Source organism: Musca vetustissima, unplaced genomic scaffold (assembly GCF_032173495.1).
Source record: "Musca vetustissima isolate MV318-11 ecotype Yass unplaced genomic scaffold, APGP_CSIRO_Mvet_v1 utg65288, whole genome shotgun sequence".
In the NCBI taxonomy this organism is placed as follows: domain Eukaryota; kingdom Metazoa; phylum Arthropoda; class Insecta; order Diptera; family Muscidae; genus Musca; species Musca vetustissima.
The window spans coordinates 71,520-91,076 of record NW_026878074.1 but is presented as its reverse complement, the minus strand read 5'-3'; the positions used below and the strand labels follow the sequence as shown (position 1 = coordinate 91,076).

The window sequence follows — 19,557 nt, the reverse complement described above, 5'->3', positions numbered from 1 at the left end:
ATGGTTTAAGGTTTTTTTGGTTCTGCCTGTTTACTTCAGATTAATGGACCCTGTCATTAATGTATTTTGCCAAATTAATTTCAGCAATTTAGCTGATCATTAATTAAAATCTGCTAACTAGCAACTAAAGAATCTATAAATCCTATTATCTCTGCCTGTCAATCAGAAATGACATACAACATTGATTATCAGTTTAGTTGGTGATAAACCTATTTTGTGTCAACTACAAAACTTTGTTATGGCTGTCGGTGTCGATATTGGTGATTGTGTATGTGCTGCATGGATGGAAAAAAACGTATAACAGTTTCGATGTCAACAGGAAAAAGAGACAAAAAAATAAAACGAGAAATCTTGAAAAATGTAAACAAACAACGGTGAACTGAATACAAACACCGAGACACAGAAACACAATGACATGCACAAATAAATGAACGAATGAATGAACATACATGGACAGACCTACAGCAATAATACATATATGGATGGATGGATTTGTGACTGGTGTACATGAACTACTCTACTCTCAGGTGCAAATATAAATATAAGTGAGTTAAATAAGGCAGTTACACATGAACAGCATACATTGATATACATACATATATCTACATAAAGATACAAAGAGTGAGTACCATGAGTAGCATGTGTACTTAGATAATATATGTATAGGTATGTGTGTGTATATCGGAGTGTTTAAAACATCAAAAACAACCGTATCAGTTGAGTGTGTGTGTATTTGGGTTTGTGTTTTTTCTTCTTTCTTTCATATATTTTTTGTTTGTTGGTAAAGTTTGTTTTGTACGGGTGAATGTGTTTCAATGTTTCGAGTTTTCTTCATCATTCCGGTGTTGAAGAACACAAAAACAAAAAACAGACTATGAATGATGAAAAATTCAAGAAAAAACTAAATTTGAAATAACTAGGAATTAAAAATGACCGAAAAAATTGAAACACAAGAAAAGGAAAACTTGAAAGAAGACAGTGAAAGAAAAAAATGGAATAAAATAAATTCACGTGTGTAAACATTTCAATATTTACAAACCCCAAAAAAAAAATGGATTGAGATTTAAGATCAAAAACATTCAAAGAATAGTATGAAGAAAAAATTTGAATAGAAAACTTCAAACGCATTCACATGCGAAGAAGGAGAAGAAGTAGTGTGTTAGATTAAAGACAGAAATAGAGAAGAGGACCAGAAAATATATGTTTTTGTAAGAGAATATTTTACTTTTACACAAAACACGTACACAAGCATACATGCATATATTGTCATCGAATATGCACGCATGGATGTGTGTGCATGTGTTGGTTTAATACTTTTTTTTTGTTTTCTAGTTTGAGTTGCGAAAACTCACAACAAAAAGTGAAAATAAACGAAGAACAAAAAAAAACAGAAGAAGTAAGAAATAAACTAAACAAAATAATTAACGAACATCAAGCTCACACAGAAACGCACACACACACAGTTATGTACACAGAACACAGACAAATTTTACCTCTTGTGGTGGTACATCATAAGTACGTGTACGTAAGTCCACACGAGCATATGAATCGATGCACGGCAGAATGAAGAATATACCTAAAGTGTTGTTGTTGTTGGTTGGTTGGTTGGTTGGTATGTTCGTTGGTGTTGTTGTTATTGTTAATGTCGTCGTCGTCATCATCATCAGCGTTGAGTGTTGGTATTTCGATGTGTGTGTGTCATTGTTTATTTGTTGTTTGTGGGCGTGTTTGTTATTATTCACATAGTGTTAATGTGAAGAAGTTTTGTTGTTTTGTCAAAAAGAAATCGATTGATAAAGAAATTGTTCAATATTCAATGTTAATTACAAATGATTTTTGTGTGTTTTATTTTGCTTTGCTTTGCGAGAGTAGATGTAAGCAGTTATAGAGGAAGCTATTTGCAATTAGGAACTATTGTACTTACCCGGTCCCTTGGCTCCACCTTGCATTAAACGTCCCAGTCTAAAGATAACAGCTCTTTCGTATTCTTGTACCACCTGTATAAGCGGAGAAAGAAGGATTATTTTCTGTTTTAAATTATGGCAAATGGGTAATAAAATAAATTATCATATCCATGGAAATCATTGACAACGTAGGTAGATTCGACAACTGATACGAATATTAAAAAATTCAAGGAATAATTATAGTTTGGTTTGTTTGTATTTGAAAACATCTTAGGACGAGATCTCAGATCTCAGTCTGATAAAATCCCTACATATCATTCGATTTGCATGAAATTTGGCATAGAGTACTGAATTAAGTGCAGAATGATTTGTGCCAAGTTTCGTGAAAATAGGCTCAGATTTAGAAATAGGTCCCATATAAATTTTCATCCGATTTATGGTAAATGGCTCTCCAAAGTCCCTATATATCTTTCGATTTCCACGAAATTTGGCACAGAGTACTGAATTAGGCCCAGAATATTATGTGCCAAGTGTGTGGTATTTGAAAACATCTTAGGACGAGATCTCAGATCTCAGTCTGATAAAATATTTATAATGTATAAAGTTTAAATCATATCGGATTTTTCAATAATTTCACATAACAAACGAGGTCCAATATTTGCCAGCCGATAGATAAACAGCTATTAGAAAAGGCTTAGAAAGAAATATTTGACAAAATAGCTTCAAAATTCCAGGATATATTGAAATATGTATATTAAAATATCTTGTGTAAAACCGATATTTCGATGAGGTAATCTTTTTGGTCGAAAATAGTGGCACTTTGAAACAGCACACTAAGTTTTCTCATTGGGCGTTCATTGATTCAATGTTTAATATAAGATAAGTTTTTGCATAGGCTCGACATCATTTGAGGTATTTTAAGGTTTAGGCACATTTTTGCTTGGAGTGGCTTTTTAAGTAATTATTAGAAACTCTTCGAAGTGCGATTTTTTAATTCACGAACCTATCAAAGTTTTTAATGTTGGTTAATTAAAAAAACAGTAAGGAAGGTAGTAAAGTCGGACGGGGCCGACTATATGATACCCTTCACCACTATGGGTATATTAAACAGATGCAACCTAACAGACCTTGGACCATTATTATGACATTGCATGAACTAAAAAATGTGATCCACATCTTGTTCGACTCATTTAAGTGAGATGTGCCAAATTTCGTGCAAATCGAAATATATATAGCGACTTTGGTGCGCCATTTACATAAACTTAGTCGAAACTATATATGGGAGCTATATCTAAATCTTGACCGATTTTCACGAAACTTGGCACACATCATTGTAGACTCAATTAAGTGAGCTGTGCCAAATTTCGTGCAAATCGAAATATATATAGGGACTTTGGTGCGCCATTTACATAAACTTAGTCGAAACTATATAAGGGAGCTATATCTAAATCTGGATCGATTTTCACGAAACTTGGCACACATCGTTCTAGACTCAACTAATTGAGCTGTGCCAAATTTCGTGCAAATCGAAAAATTTATAGGGACTTTGGTGCACCATTTGTCTTAAATCGGACGAAACTATATATGGGAGCTATATCTTAATCTGAACCGATTTTCACGAAACTTGGTACACATCTTTCTAGACTCAATTAAGTGAACTGTGCCAAATTTCGTGCAAATCGAAATATATATAGGGACTTTGGTGTGCCATTGACATAAAATCGGTCGAAACTATATATGGGAGCTATATCTAATTCTGAACCGATTTTTCCCACTTGTGCCAAATTTCATTCAATTCGGATCATAAATGCGACCTGTACTTTGTCTACTATTTAACACCAACAGACGTACGGACGGACATGCATAAATCGACTCAGAAAGTGATTCTATGCCTGTTACAAACATATGTACAAAGACATAATACCCTGTACCACAGTGTGGTGAAGGGTATAAAAATCATGGTTCTATGAATTTTGTCATGGGTCTAGCCAAGGCCTGGATTTTTATTTTTATTCAAGGACATAGTAAACTCGTTTTTAAAGGAATTTTCTAAGGCTAGGATTTTTATACCCTACACAACTATGTTGTTAGGGTATTATAGCTTTGTGCACCCCCAAGAGTTTGTAAAGCCGCGAAATATTGGTCCTAGACCCAATTTTAAGTATACCGATCGTCATATCTCGACTAGCTGAGTCGATCTAAACGTGTATGTCCATCCGTCTGTCCATTATAATTTGTAAACACGACACACGCCACTGTTATGGACCAATCTTTATGAAATTTTGCATGTAGGATGGGTTCTGACCAATGAAGACCTCTATTGTTTTTGATAAAGATCGGTTAATATTTAGGGGACGAAATGGACCAAAATCTTTATTTTTGTCTGACTTTCTGGTCGCTCTAGAGGCCGCAATTATAGGTCGATCAATGGAGATCGAGCTATAATTGCCGCCTCTGGAGCTAATTTTCACATGGAGAAGGGAATAGGGCCATGGAATAAGCATGCCTGTTTTGGTAAAGATTGGTCAATATTTAGCGGGTCAAGTGGGCCTTGACTTTTGTGTTAAAATTTTCAAAATTTGTATTCTATAGCGTATATATTTACCCCTGAAGAATATAGACCAGAGTAGTTAATGGTATATCCAAGAGGAATGTTGACCTTTTAATTGATACCAATTATATTGTCATATGTACTTGGATGTGGGAGTTACACTTAAATATTTACAGTGCCTACGTATTGATATATTATTTAGTAACCCATTATCACACTAGAAGGCTGAAATATAGCGCTGATAGGTTCGAAATTTTCCATGAGGATCCAGGAATGGTCAAGGACCTCGCGTATAATTTTCAGTGATGATCAGATAATAATACTGGGATGAATTGGACGGAAAACTTATTTTTTGTTTTAATTTGAGTCGATCTATAGGCCACAATTGAAAGCCGAAAATCACAACACAACCCACAGTGGAGGGAATCTGACAAGTAATTAGAATATTAGTAATATTTGTTGGCCTCTAGTCGGTCAAGAGGGTGCAAATATTACCAAATTTGGCACAAGCTCAGAATATAGAACCACAGAAAGTTAGATTTTCGTGGAAGTTGTGTAGGGTATCATATGGTCGGTTTAAAATTATTTTTTAAAGAAACTGAATAAACCTATACAATACGGTTTGAAGTGCGACCATGTGTTGTTTACTGTGTCTTGAAAAATTATGGAGATTTTTGTGTTTATTAATTTTCTTTCTCCGTGGGTCAGCATAACTCCAGTAAACAGATGTATTTTGAAATATCCTCACTGTGTGTGACAAAAAAAAGCACTATTCGATTGTGAGCCTGTAAGAAGCACTTCAAAATCTGTATCTTTGGCAAAACATATCATGTGACGCACAACAATTTCTTTACTGAAGCCTTCAGTGAAATTCGAAATACCAAATAGTTCGAGACAATTAGCGGGACATTATTCATAACCCCATATGCCAAATCGTGGACCTTTATTACATATTTTCAACGAAGAAGTTTTCTAGTCACCAATAATCCAGAATGCCAAAAAACAGCCTGGGACAGCTCTTTTGTTGTTTTTTTTCACTCCCCCTTTTGATCTACTCATAAAATTATTGTTTACTGATTTTTTTCTTGAGAAATATTCTTTCGTTTTTTTCCTTTCCAAATTGAATTTTCCAACTGTTGCTTCCATTACTCACAACATTAGAATTTCCACAAACAATACTTACTTTAAAGCAGACAAATAAACTAAAAGGTAGTGTTAGAATCACCAGTGCCACCGACAGGAATATTAATAATGTGCCGCATGTTGAAGATTTATCTCCGACATCCTCTTCCGCTGCAATGAGATGGAGAGAGAGAAAGAGAAAAACAACAACAAAAAAGAAGAAATAGAAAAAATAGAAGAAGATTAAAAGCAATGAATTAGTAAGATAATATACTTATGGGGGAGGGGGTACTTATGGGATATTGCAGAAAATGAAGAAAAAGAAATGAAGATAAATCAAAATTGAAAACAAATAAAAGTTTCATTTCATCGACAGTTATAAATCACAATAAGCTATCGAATAGTTAGCTGCTTATTGGCATTATTATTCCCAGAAGTACACGTAAACACATTGCAGATGATGAATAAATATGTTTGCTATTTATCATCATCGCCTTGAGGTTATCGTGTCGCTCATTCATCTATCTTTCGCACATTTGGCATTTTGTTCCGTTCCCGTTTCGTTAAATTAATGGGAGCTGCAGTTTTTAATGGATGATTGTTTCTGCACTCTGCCCTATGATTTATGAACTTCTAGGGGTTTTGAAAATTATGAATTATTTCACTTTTATTCTCCCCATTCGTGAAAATACATCAAATCGACCTATAGATAGTCTGTAACTCATTCTGTGTGTATGCATTTATTTTGTCTATATCAATCACTTACAGGCACGAGTACGTACGGTATGAATGGTAACACGTCGCGTCTCTCGTCTTCCGTCGTCATCTGCAAATAAACACAAACACACAAACAAACAAAAAAACATACCGTACGGTATGTTTAGAGACGTTAGTCACTCGCAACAGGAGGTATCACTTGTATGTGTGTGTGTTTATGTTTGTATGCATAGGTGAGAGTGTATGCATGTTTATGTTGCTCTTCAGCTGTCTGTTGTTCAGAGCAAATTTGTTTGTGTGTAAGTTTAGTAACAACATAACATAGCAAAAACGAAATGTATAACGACACACACAGATGCACACACAGACGTATAAAATTGAGAAATGTCATCATTGTTGTTTTTGTTGCAATTATTGTTGCTGTTGTTATCACAGTTGTTGTAGTTGTTTAGTATAAGGAAGAAGCGCATCCCTTGGAACATGAAACGAGCATTCTCAAACAAGTTTTATAAAAAAAAATTGTAACAATAAAACGTCACTTGAAAACACTTAACTTAATTGCTTACATACATACATGGGAACATGTGTTGAAAGTTAGTGTAATATTTTTTTATATATTAAGGTGGGTAATATATGGGAAATATGTTTGAATTTAAATAAACAATTTTGTTAAACATTAACAACTACATTTACAATTTAACAAAATATGCATTATTAGTTGTTCACATATGGGTTTGCATTTTCACTGTGTTAACTGGAATGCTATTTTAGAATTCCATTTTAAAAACTATCCCACTCGTGTAATGTTCAGCCTGATGCATTTAGAGAATCTTCTAGGTTGACTAAGCCTAGAAGATTCTCTAAGAGTTGTGACGAATCGGACAACCTAAATATATTTTAAATACACCATACGGTGAAATGAATATTAAATATATTATTCCGATTGCAAACAATCAAAATATATTCACCGATAATCCAATAAAGTATTTGTATTCTTAATTAGAATGAAATTGTTAGCCGATCTGTCCTGCAGTCAGTTAAAATCGCCATTGTGTTCGTCATTTGTATAATTGAATTTTGAAATTTTGCACATATGGTATTTATACGCTTCCCAACACTGTGGTACAGGGTATTATGTCTTTGTGCATATGTTTGTAACACGCAAAAGGAATCGAGATAGACCCATGGTTCCTTTTGAGAATATGCATAGAATCACTTTCTGAGTCGATTTATGCATGACCGTCCGTCTGTCCGCCCGTCCATGTATTTTTGTTAACAAAGTTCAGGTCGCATTTATGATCCGATTTGGATGAAATTTGGCACAGGTCACTTAATTGGCCCATGAACGAAACCTATTGGAGAAAATCGCTTCAGAATTAGATATAGCGCCCATATATATTTTCGTCCGATTTTAGGTAAATAGTGCACCAAAGTCTCTATATATCCTTCGATTTGCACGAAATTTAGCAAAGCGTACTGAATTAAGTCTAGATCGATGTGTGTTAAGTTTCGTGAAAATCGGTTCAGATTTAAGTATAGCTCCCATATATATTTTCGACCGATTTGAAGTAAATGGTGTACCAAAGTCCCGATATATCTTCCGATTTGCACGAAATTTGGCTTAGCGTAATGAATTAGGTCTAGAATGATGTGTGTTAAGTTTCCTGAAAATCGGTCCAAATTTAGATATAGCTCCCATATATATTTTCATCCGATTCTAGGTAAATAGTGCACCAAAGTCCCTATATATCCTTCGAATTTCACGAAATTTTGCATAGCATAAATTAAGTCTAGAAATATTTATGTTAAATTTCGTGTAAATCGATTCCATATATATTTTCGTCAGATTTAAGGTAATTGGTGCACCAAAGTCCCTATATATCCTTCGAATTGCACGAAATTTGGCGTAGCGTACTGAATTTAGTCTATAATAATGTGTGCTATGTTTCATGAAAATAGATTCAGATTTAGATATTGCTCCCATATATATTTTCATCCGATTTTATGTACATGGTGCACCGAAGTCCCTATATATCCTTCGATTTGCACGAAATTTAGCAAACGTACTGAATTAAGTCTAGAACGATGTGTGTTAAATTTCATGAAAATAGGTTCAGATTTAGATATAGCTCCCATATATATTTTCGTCCGATTTTAGATAAATGGCGCACCAAAGTCCCCATATATCCTTCCATTTGCACGAAATTTGGATTTATAAGTAAATGAAGAACTCAAAATGTGGCCGAACATGTGACAAGTTTCGATGAAGTCGGTTTCGATTTCGATATTTGGCTTTAAGGGGACCCGCCCCATTCTCGGGGTCAAAAATTTTTTTGATTTAATTCGAATCTACACTAATTCAAGAATGTCCCCACAAAATTTCAAGTGAAAATCTGAAGAATTCTTGAAGATATAGCCGATTTATTGTGTCAGCATCAAGTGACGGCTGAAGGGCTTCTCAAACTTTAAACGCGTTTTTCTCTTTTGCGAATGGCGGGCACGATAACTCAAAAACTAATAACCCAATCGGTTCCGAATTTTTACACGGTATCTCTGTGAGTGTATAGCTATCGTATGAACTAGGATAAAGGCAATCGGTAAAGATCTCCTTTATTTTTGAACTTAGTTTGTGGTCAAAAATCGGAGATTTTCCAAAAATATTTTTTCAAAAGTCCGCCATTTTGTTAATTTTAGAGCGAAGTCAATAATCCTAGTTCATAGGAGAGCCAGATATGTACTCTTTCTAACACCGTTGGCATTTTCGGATTCCGATTTTCCAGTGACTAAACATTTTAAAATGGCTAAATATTTAAAAAAATAGCCCACAATATTTCCCATATTGTTTGAAAAAAAAAACGCTGAAAATTGTTAAGTGACGCTCCACACATCGAACGTTTGTTAAGATTCTAGAACACCAAAATTAGCTGTCAAGGTGATAAATAAGCACGTTAGTGATTAGACTGTTTGTAGATTTCTAGCAAGAATGTGTCTAGCTCTAACAGTCAAGAAAAAATAAACCAGCCCTATAAAATAAAAACTTAAGCGTCGAAAATGTTGTAAAAAACGGAAAAATTAAAAATCGGACGAATGGAAACATTTGATTTTGTCTGATGAAACTAAAATTAATCGTTTCCAATCAGATGACAAAAAAAAATATTACTGGCGCCGCTCATATGCAGCGATATCAAGGAGATTAAACTGTATGATGGCATGGTGGTTCGTTGTATCGTAGGGTATCATATGGTCGGTTCCGTCCGACTATACTGATCTGTTCAAACCTTAAACATTTATATTAAATATTATTCATTAAAGATTTTGTAAGGGTAAATTTGCCAATACTCGCACACTTCTTTTCGCCACTGTATATTATTGATGAGAATAAAATGGTATATTGATTTTTGAAAATTTTTAAATCGATACTACTCCTAGTATGATTTATATTGAAAATGGGAAGTATCAATAAACGTTTTGGCATGTTATAAATATTGGCCCGTTTTTTTTTTTGGAAATCCTCATATAACGTTACTCCCCATAATTCTGAAGTTTGGCGATTTTTGGCATGTTATTTTTAACTGAATGGGTTGGTTTTTGTTAATCATTGAGTGTTAAATATTCATACCAAAAATTTATCATGACATAATGCGGTATATCTTAAAGGTCCCGATTTATTACAGGTATTTTAAATGTACACCTCATGTTGGAGGATATTAAAAGTTTGGCCCGACAGGCCGACTTAGCAACGTTTTCGGATCTGTTCGTTCGTTTTCAATCTATTGTGCACACAGCTTTCAAATATTCCATTTCAACAAAAATGGATTCGAGGTTTGTATCTGCGTACCAACTACACTACGGTTTCTTAATTTGGATTTGACTCGGAATTTTTGTTTGAAATATATTAATATATTATATGTATTTAAATGGGTCAGACTTTCATATAACTGCCATATATATTTTGGTCGGATTTTATTGAAATGATGTCGCTAATACTCAACGTTTCTCAGATTACAATGACATTTTGCAAGGAGTACTTAGAATGACGAGCTTCAAGTTTTATTCAAATGGGTTTTGTAAATCTGTTCTACAAAATAACAACAACATTTGTTTGAGTCTTCAAATACACAAGCAGAGTTACAAGTCTTCAATATAATGAACGCTCAATTGCCAGTCAGTTGAAAATCATAAAAAAATTGAGATCGAGAATGGAGGCGGCATTTTTTCCGGATGGATTCCGGTATATAAGATTGATCGATTTCATGTAACCGGTATTCCAAAGAACCCATATCTGTCGGATTGACACGAAATTTTGCACGGTTAATAGATTTTAGGCTAGTAGAAGATTTGGAATCGCTCTCATATTCATATATATATATATATAATTATATATATTATTCCAAATTTCCTTGTACCATTCTGTAATGTTTTTAAAAAGGTTTTTGAATACAAAATTATTTAAAATAATTAATAATTCCATTAATAATTAAAATGATAAGGAATTCAAATTACATAATTTGGAATTCATCAATTATTATTTAAATATTCTATACCAGTAATATCATGTTATTTAATTAAAAGCTAATGGGAATTGCTTCAGATGTATCTACAGGCATTCCCCAACATTTTTAGGTTATTGTTATAAATATTTAAAGATTGTCGTATTTTTACACCTATAAATAAATGTGGCCTTTGAAGCGTATGAAATTTGAACCATGTAACTCATTGTTTGTCAGTGGCACACCAGTCGAGTGCTTGGAAACATTAAAATTTGTTAAGTTTGACATCGAGGGTTACAACCAAATGACACTATACAACAAAAAATATCAAATTATGAACGTATGAAAATGTATATACAAACAACTATGATATGGAACTAAAATAGAATATTTTTTCGTTAGACTTCGTTTATCGACATCACCACTCTGTGGGAAATTGGAAAATTTATGTGAATATTGAATTTTGAACTCATGTTATAATTTACAAAAGTTATTACTATTTCATTAAGTGGTTTATTTAAGGAATTTATATGAAATGCGGCGCAAGGATACTATGATGTGTTCACTTTTTCATTTAAGGGAACTCCCCCCCCTTCCTGATTTTAATTTTTCAAGATGTTCAATGGGCTGGTAAATCAATGCCAATGCTTGTTAAGGTTTGTAACTTTGCACATATATAAATTAAGATTTAAGGGGACCCCCCCCATTCTCGGGGTCAAAATTTTTTTTGATTTAATTCGATTCTACACTAATTCAAGAATGTCTCTACAAAATTTCAAGTGAAAATCTCAAGAATTCTTGAAGATATAGCCGATTTATTGTGTCAGCATCAAGTGACGGCTAAAGGGCTTCTCAAACTTTAAACGCGTTTTTCTCTTTTGCGAATGGCGGGCACGATAACTCAAAAACTAATAATCCAATCGGTTTCAAATTTTGACACGTTTCTCTGGGAGTGTGTAGCTCTCGTATGAACTAGGATAAAGCCAATCGGTGAAGATCTTCCTTATTTTTTAACTTGGTTTTTTGTAAAAAATCGGCTATTTTCCAAAAATATTTTTTCAAAGGTCCGCCATTTTGTTAATTGTTGTGCGAAGTAAATAATCCTAGTTCATACGAGAGCCAGACATGTCCTCTTTCTAGCACCGTTGGAATTTTCGGATTCCGATGTTCCAGTGAGGAGTTATCATGCCCGCCATCGAAAATATGGACTTTACTTTGAACACAAAAAACAACAACAAAACAACAACAACAAATTTTGGTAAATTATTTTTCTTCCTTTTTAAATCTTCAAATATATATGTGCCAAGTTACAAACCTTAACAACCATTGGTATTCATTTACCAGCCCATTTAAAATCTTAAAAATAAAGAATCGAGAATGGGGGGGGTTCCCTTAAAAGAGAAGGAAAATAATTTACAAGAAAATTTTGTTATTGTTTTGTTGTTGTTTTTTGTAATTAAAGAAAAGTCCTTATTTTTGATGGCGGGCATGACAACTCCTCACTGGAACATCGGAATCCGAAAATTCCAACGGTGTTAAAAAGAGTACATGTCTGGCTCTTGTATGAATTAGGATTATTGACTTCGCTCTAAAATTAACAAAATTTTGGACCTTTAAAAAAAATATTTTTGGATAAGCGCCGATTTTTTACCAAAAACCAAGTTAAAAACCAGTAAGGAAAGTAGTAAAGTCGGACCTAGCTATGGATCTTTTCACAAAGCTTTGCAACATCACTCTAGACTTAATTCAGTACCCTATATCAAAATTCGTGCAAATCGAAAGATATATAGGGACTTTGGTGCACCAGTTACATAAAATCGGACGAAAAGATCATTTTAGCCTTAATTCAGTAAGCTATGACAAATTTCGTGAAAATCGAATGATTTTCAGAGATTTTGGTGCACCAATTACTCAAAATCGGATAAAAATATATATGGGAGCTATATCTAAATCTGAACCGATTGTCACGAAACTTTGCACACATCATTCTAGTATCAATTCAGTACGCTATGTCAAATTTCGTGCAAATCGAAGGACATATAGGGACTTTGGTGCACCATTCACCTTAAATCGGACGAAAATATATGTGGGAGCTATATCTAAATCTGAACCGATTTTCAATAAATTTTACACACCTCGTTCTAGACTTGATTCAGTACACTATGCCAAATATCGTGCAGATCGAAAGATATTTAGGGACTTTGGCGCACCAATTACCTTAAATCGGACGAAAATATCACATCATTCTAGACATAGTTCATTACGCTATGCCAAATTTCGTGCAAATCGAAGCATATAGAGGGACATTGGTACACCATTTACATTAAATCGGACGAAAATATATATGGGAGCTATATATAAATCTGAACCGATTTTCCCAATTTCAATAGGGTTCGTCCGTGGGCCAAATAAGTGACCTATGCCAAATTTCATCCAAATCGGATCATAAATGCGACCTGTACTTTGTTCACAAAAATACATGGACAGACAGACAGACCGACGGACGGACATGCATAAATCGACTTAAAAAGTGATTCTATGCATATTCTAAAAAGGAAATTTTTGACCCCGAAAATGGAGGGGTCCCCTTAAATAACCAAAGAATATCCACTGTGTACTAACCTAAAATTGCTTGAATATTAAAATTATTTGTTATATATATAGATGATGTTATCACCATGTACTTTAACGCTTTAATTAATGTAATAATTTTGTTGTTGTTTGATGGTACCTGACTCTGACTGTTAAATGCAACAAATTTAAGGTTTTTTAATTAAAATCCCCATTTAGTGGAATTACTTCATACTTGTTGTGGTCTGCTGTTATCGGGGCATTTAATTAAAAGAAGGAGAACAACAACATTTTAATGAGAGCAACAAATATGTGAAAATATTTGCAGTGCCAGAAGATTTAAGTGGATCATTATTTGAAATATATGTGAGGTAATCCTTAATGGAGTGACAGAAATGGTTAAATGAAATTTTGTATTTCGTAGAAAGTAATTTGCTTACAGAGAAATGACTTGAAGGGTCTTTATACAGTTAGAAGAAGTTATGTTCTAATTTGTTAATATTCCATTTTCGGCTTTTTTGTTTTCGTGGTACATTAATGATTTTTGGTATACATATAGAGAAAAAAATTCTGACTCCGAAACAGTTCGCGATCAAATTTTTGGTTGATGCGCGCAAAAGTTATCGAGGTTTTAATTTTGATCATTAGAAAAAAATCCTTAAATGATGCCGTTTATTATATTGACCAAAAACATGTATTTCGCGAAACGTGTATAATCATAATCGAGAAAAAATGCTCATTTTCGCGAAATATGAGAAAAATAATATTATATTATTATATTAATATTACATGTATCAACCTAAAAATTAATTTAAAACCAGTGAGCGGAGCAGTATAGTCGGACGGGGCCGACCATATGATACCCTACACAACTTCCACGAAAATCAAATTTTCTATGGTTCGATATTCTGAGCTTGGGCAATATTTCTACAAATATTGCTAATATTCAGTACAGCTCTTCTAATTACTTGTCCAGATCCCCTTCACCGTGGGTTGTGTAGTGATGTCCGGCTTTCAATAGTGGCCTATAAATCGACTCATAAAAAAACACAAAAAATTAAGTTTTCGGGCACTTTATCCAAATATTATTATCTGATCATCACCGAAAATTATAGGCGTTGTCCATGACCATACCTGGATCCTCATGGAAAATTTCTAGTGTGGCAATGCGTTACTAAATAATATATGAATACGTAAGGACCTGTAAATATTTATGTGTAACTCCCACATCAGAGTACACACGACAATGCAATTGGTATCAAGGTAAAGGTAAACCACTCCTCTTGGATATAGTATCAACTTTGCGGGTTCATGTCCTTCAGGAGTAAATATATACGCCATAGAATACTAATTTTGTCATTTTCCACACAAAAGTCTGGGTCCATTTGACCCGCTAAATATTGACCAATCTTTATCAAAATAGGCATGCTTATTCTTTGGCCCGATCCCCTTCTCCATGCAAAAATTCGCGGTGTTTGGGCCATAATTGCGGCCTCTGGAGCGACCAGAAAATCAGACAAAAATAAAGTTTTTGGTCCATTTCATCCCCTAAATATTAACCGATCTTTTCCAAAATAGGGGTCTTCATTGGCCAGAACCCATTCTACATGCAAAATTTCGTGAAGATTGGTCCATAATTGTGGCCTGTATCGTGTTTACAAAATATAATGGACAGACGGACGGACACACATGTCTAGATCGACTCAGCTAGTCGAGATATGACGATTGGTATACTTAAAGGTGGGTCTAGGAGCAATATTTCGCGGCGTTACAATCATTTGGGGCTGCACAAAGCTATAATACCCTGACAACATAGTTGTGTAGGGTATAACAACATAGTTGTGTAGGGTATAAAAAACATCTTTATAATCTAATCACCATGCTGAACATTTGTCTTCATTCTAGGAACAGTCCTTTTCAAAGCCGATTTTTGTTGTAGCTATGGATAATTAATCCTACAACAAAAATCTGCTTTGAAAAGGACTGTTCCTAGAATGAAGACAAATGTCGAACTTTGACAAATTTGAATTTAATTCGCATATGCAAGTTTCGCATCAGGACGGAATGAATACAAGTTATCACCGTACGACCTTTGTAAAGCCACATAGCCCAATATGCCTGATGAGCCGCTTAACCAACAACGAATCGCGTCTCATAATGGTGGGTACGTAGGTTCTTCTCCTGGCTTTCCTTTTCATTGCAAAACTTAGATCATCAAGCTCGACTCGAAAGAGTATAAATTATCACTTGGAAAAATATTTGTTTTTGGTTCGAAGAAAAATGTAATCATGTTCATTTTTATACCCTACACAACTATGTTGTCAGGGTATTATAGCTTTGTGCAGCCCCAAGAGTTTGTAACGCCGCGAAATATTGGTCCTAGACGCACCTTTAAGTATACCGATCGTGATATCACAACTAGCTGAGTCGATCTAGACATGTGTGTCCGTCCGTCTGTCCATTATACTTTGTAAACAAGATAAAGGCCACAGTTATTGACCAATCTTCACCATGGAGGATAGGTTCGGCCCAATGAAGACCCTTATTGTTTTTAGTAAAGATCGGTTAATATTTAAGTGGTGAAATGGACCAAATACATAATTTTTGTCGGTTTTTCTGGTCGCTCCAGAGGCCGCAGTTATGGTCCGGTAAGGGTGACTATATGCATAGTATTACTATTACTTCATTAGATGACGGGAATGTCGCGCTGATAGCTTTGAAATTGTACATGAACTTCCGATTATGGTCAAGGATGACGCCTATAGTTTTCGGTGAAGTTGAGATTTCATTCAGGGTGTGCAATGAACGGAAAACTTTAATTTTGACAGATTTTCTAGTCGCTCTAGAGGCAATTATCATATGCAGAACATCACATATTTTACAAGGTGAAGGGAATCAGACCAAATACTTCGAGCGGCTGTTTAGATGATGATCGGTCAATATTCCGAGGGTCAAATCAAACCAAACCTAAAGTAATTTTTTTTTTATTTTACGGGGTAAAAATTCACTTAAAAAAAAATTTGGAAAATATGCCAGGGTTAGAAAGTGAAGTTGTTGATCTATAATCGGTAAAAAGGGTGCAAATATCTCGAAATATTGTGGTAGTTGTGTAGGGTATCATATGGTCGGCCCCGTCCGACTATACTGCTCCGCTCACTGGTTTAATTTTATACAAGAAATTTCAGAAAATAATGTTTGGGTTATTCCTTTATTTTACCCGAATTTCGCCGTAAAATTCACATATATAAAAATAATAACTTTTGGAGTATAAGTATACGCCTGGCGGATTATAGCAAGACCCTTCCGATAAATGTTGGCGTTCTATAAGTAGGAATAAATATACATTTTAAATTGCGTCTAAATCGCGTAATTCTCAAAATCATTTGATGCGCATGCGGTTTCCAGGAAGTATTGAAGTTTATCTTCCAATCCATATATATTTTGCGAAATTTCATTTGACGGCAAAGATGTACTACCTGTTGCATTGAAGTACCGAAAAAATACTTCGATCTATACCGATTTCAACGCGGTACATTAAGGACCATGGATGACCCAACAGAATCTATTGTTGATATAAATTAGGTACATCTCTCTTTCGGCTGAAGATTTTAATGCTCTCTTTTCGCAATAGTACAAAATCCGTAACAGGTCGTTTATTGAAACGGAAATTATCCACAGAAAACGCAAATAAATCCGCGATATTTTCAAAAACATTTTTTGCCAAATTTGGAAGGCCAGTTCCCGCCGTTCTAGTAGATGGATTTTCACGAAGAAGATTTTATATCATCCGAAACGTAAAAAAAATCTTACGGATCGCGGGTACTCATATCATTCAATCGACAGATCTAAAAATTTTGCCCGAAGAATAGGTTTTTTTTGGAAATTTGATCGTACAAAATTTCTACCTTCGGATGAGTATTACTCTGAAGCTATGCATAATACATACACAAAATACAAATCAAATTACGCAAAAACTATTCACATTTTTTCATATACTTAAGTAATTCCCGAGTTATAAAGGGATGAACCTCCGCTTCAGTTATGTTAAAAAATTGGCCATTTTGTCTATATATATATATATATATATATACATATATATATATATACAAATATACTACATATAGAACTCTTCAATATCGTGTTAAATCTTACTAGTTTTTGAGTTATAGCTCCGGGCATTCGTTAAAACACAGTTTCGGAAAAAACGCGGTTTTCAAACACTTCGTCTTCGGCAATATTACTGATAAAATATGGAGGAATATTTTGGTATACAACTTTAACCCTCAACCGACTCCTTGAATGTGTCTTTCCAGAAGTGATTGAAAACTGATACAAAACAGGGTTAAAGCTGCTCAGAATATTCTACAAAAAAATCTTCTTCCCATTGAAGACCCTTTATATCCATACAATGTCTATTATCTTCATAAAATATCTATTTCATCCATAGAATAAGAATTCCATATACATAAAATACATGTTCTTCATAGAAGGCCACGTGTATTCATAAATGACCTCATGCGTTCAAGCAATATCTTCCATCGAATGTTCTATGTCCTTTTAGGCCCTGTACTCACTGCTTCTGTTGGTAAAAGGTCACTTCTATCTATAGACGATCCCTTCTTCCCATAGGCGACCTCTTCTCTATATAGAAGAGACGTTATATATAATGTATTTTCTCCCCAAAGAATATTCATAGGAATCCTATTCTGTATTTAAAACCTTTATTTTCTTTATTAAAACCTTTATTTTCTATGTATTGAAACCTCTTATGACCTCTTATTATATCCAAAGAAGTCTTCTATCTATGGAATTCCTCTCATATCTATAGGAACATTCTCGTATCTATATAAGGTCGTATTTTAATTTATAATAATATTTTTGTTTGTCGAATATAAAATATAAAATTCATACTAACCAAATATTGATATTGTATTGAATTCCTGGAAATTAATTTGTCATATTACAAATACACATTAATATATATATATATATATGAATAATATATATACATATATAGCGCTTATTTATATATGTATAGATATATAGATTGTGACCAAATTGTTGCGGCATGGAAAATATTTTTAATTAAAAAAGAAAAACAAAAACAACACATAGAAAAAAAACATTGAGAAAATGTAAATGTAACACACACAGGAAAAAATATCAACAAAACAGATGAGCAAATATTTTGCCATTAAACAAACGAGCCACCAACAACAACCGCACCACAAAACAAATTTTGTAATGTCAAACGGTTGGTGGGTCGAGCAATGAAACACGTAAAAGAAAGGGGGGGAAATTCGAAACAAAATTTGACGGGAGAAAAACACCGTGCACAAACAAAAAGGAGGCCAACATAACAAAGGCCACTGCACACACACACAAATACGTACACATTCACATATTGAGAGTAGTGTAAGGCTTACTTGGTGGATTTATGGGCACAATTGTCGCTCTTCTTTGATCCACAATGGACAGTGGTTTCGTGCCGGATGTTGTCGACATCACTGTCATCGATGTTTGCATCTTGTTGGTAGTGTATGTATGAGTGTGTGGCCTAAACAGGATCAATAGACCATGAAACAAAGCAACACTTTATCGTTGTAGTGGTGGTGGTGGTGGGGATGAGGCTGACAATGTTAACGGTATTGTGCCAAAAATCCAAAATAAAAAACGAATCACCCAATCGTTGAATTCCTGCTGTGAAATGGCAAACAACACTAAATCACTTGAATCAATGGGAAATAATGATGGCGGTCGGTATTTGTTTTTTTTCGATGTTTTTTTTTGCTTTTCTATTTTCTAGTTATCTGTAGTTGATGTAATTTTATTTCTTCTTCTTATTGGTTTGTGTTTTTAACGATTATCACTTTGGTCGGTTGTTGTTTGTACACTTGTATTGGTTCACTGCCCTATCTAAAATCTTTGGACGGATGTTTTAATTTTTGTTGTTGTTATTGTTGCTATTTAGGTGGTTTCCTTTGTCCAATTTAATTCTAAATTACACATTGGAGACATTAGCTAGACCATTGAGCTGGAATTATTTTACTTATAAATGAAACACTTTTTTTGGAACATAATACTGGCCTTCAAACGGTGGCACAGGATATTGTGTATTTGCGGATTTTTGTAACATGGAGAAGGAAATAAAATAGACCCATCGTTACTTTTGAGGATAGACTTAGGAATCACTTTCTGAGTT

General features: G+C 34.1%; 1 protein-coding gene across 1 annotated transcript in view; it reads right to left on the bottom strand.

The window, feature by feature from the left end:
• LOC133322860 (band 7 protein AGAP004871) overlaps nt 1-18,878 on the bottom strand; it is a 60,553-nt gene extending 41,675 nt beyond the window's left edge. The window contains exons 1-4 of the mRNA XM_061531814.1: nt 18,782-18,878; nt 5,639-5,748; nt 1,925-1,997; nt 1,494-1,576 (exon numbers count right to left, since the gene is read on the bottom strand). Coding sequence (XP_061387798.1) covers nt 1,494-1,576; nt 1,925-1,997; nt 5,639-5,748; nt 18,782-18,869 — 354 coding nt within the window. The 5' untranslated portion in view covers nt 18,870-18,878. The remainder of the gene's footprint in view (nt 1-1,493; nt 1,577-1,924; nt 1,998-5,638; nt 5,749-18,781) is intronic.
• Between the last annotated feature and the right edge of the window lie 679 nt (nt 18,879-19,557).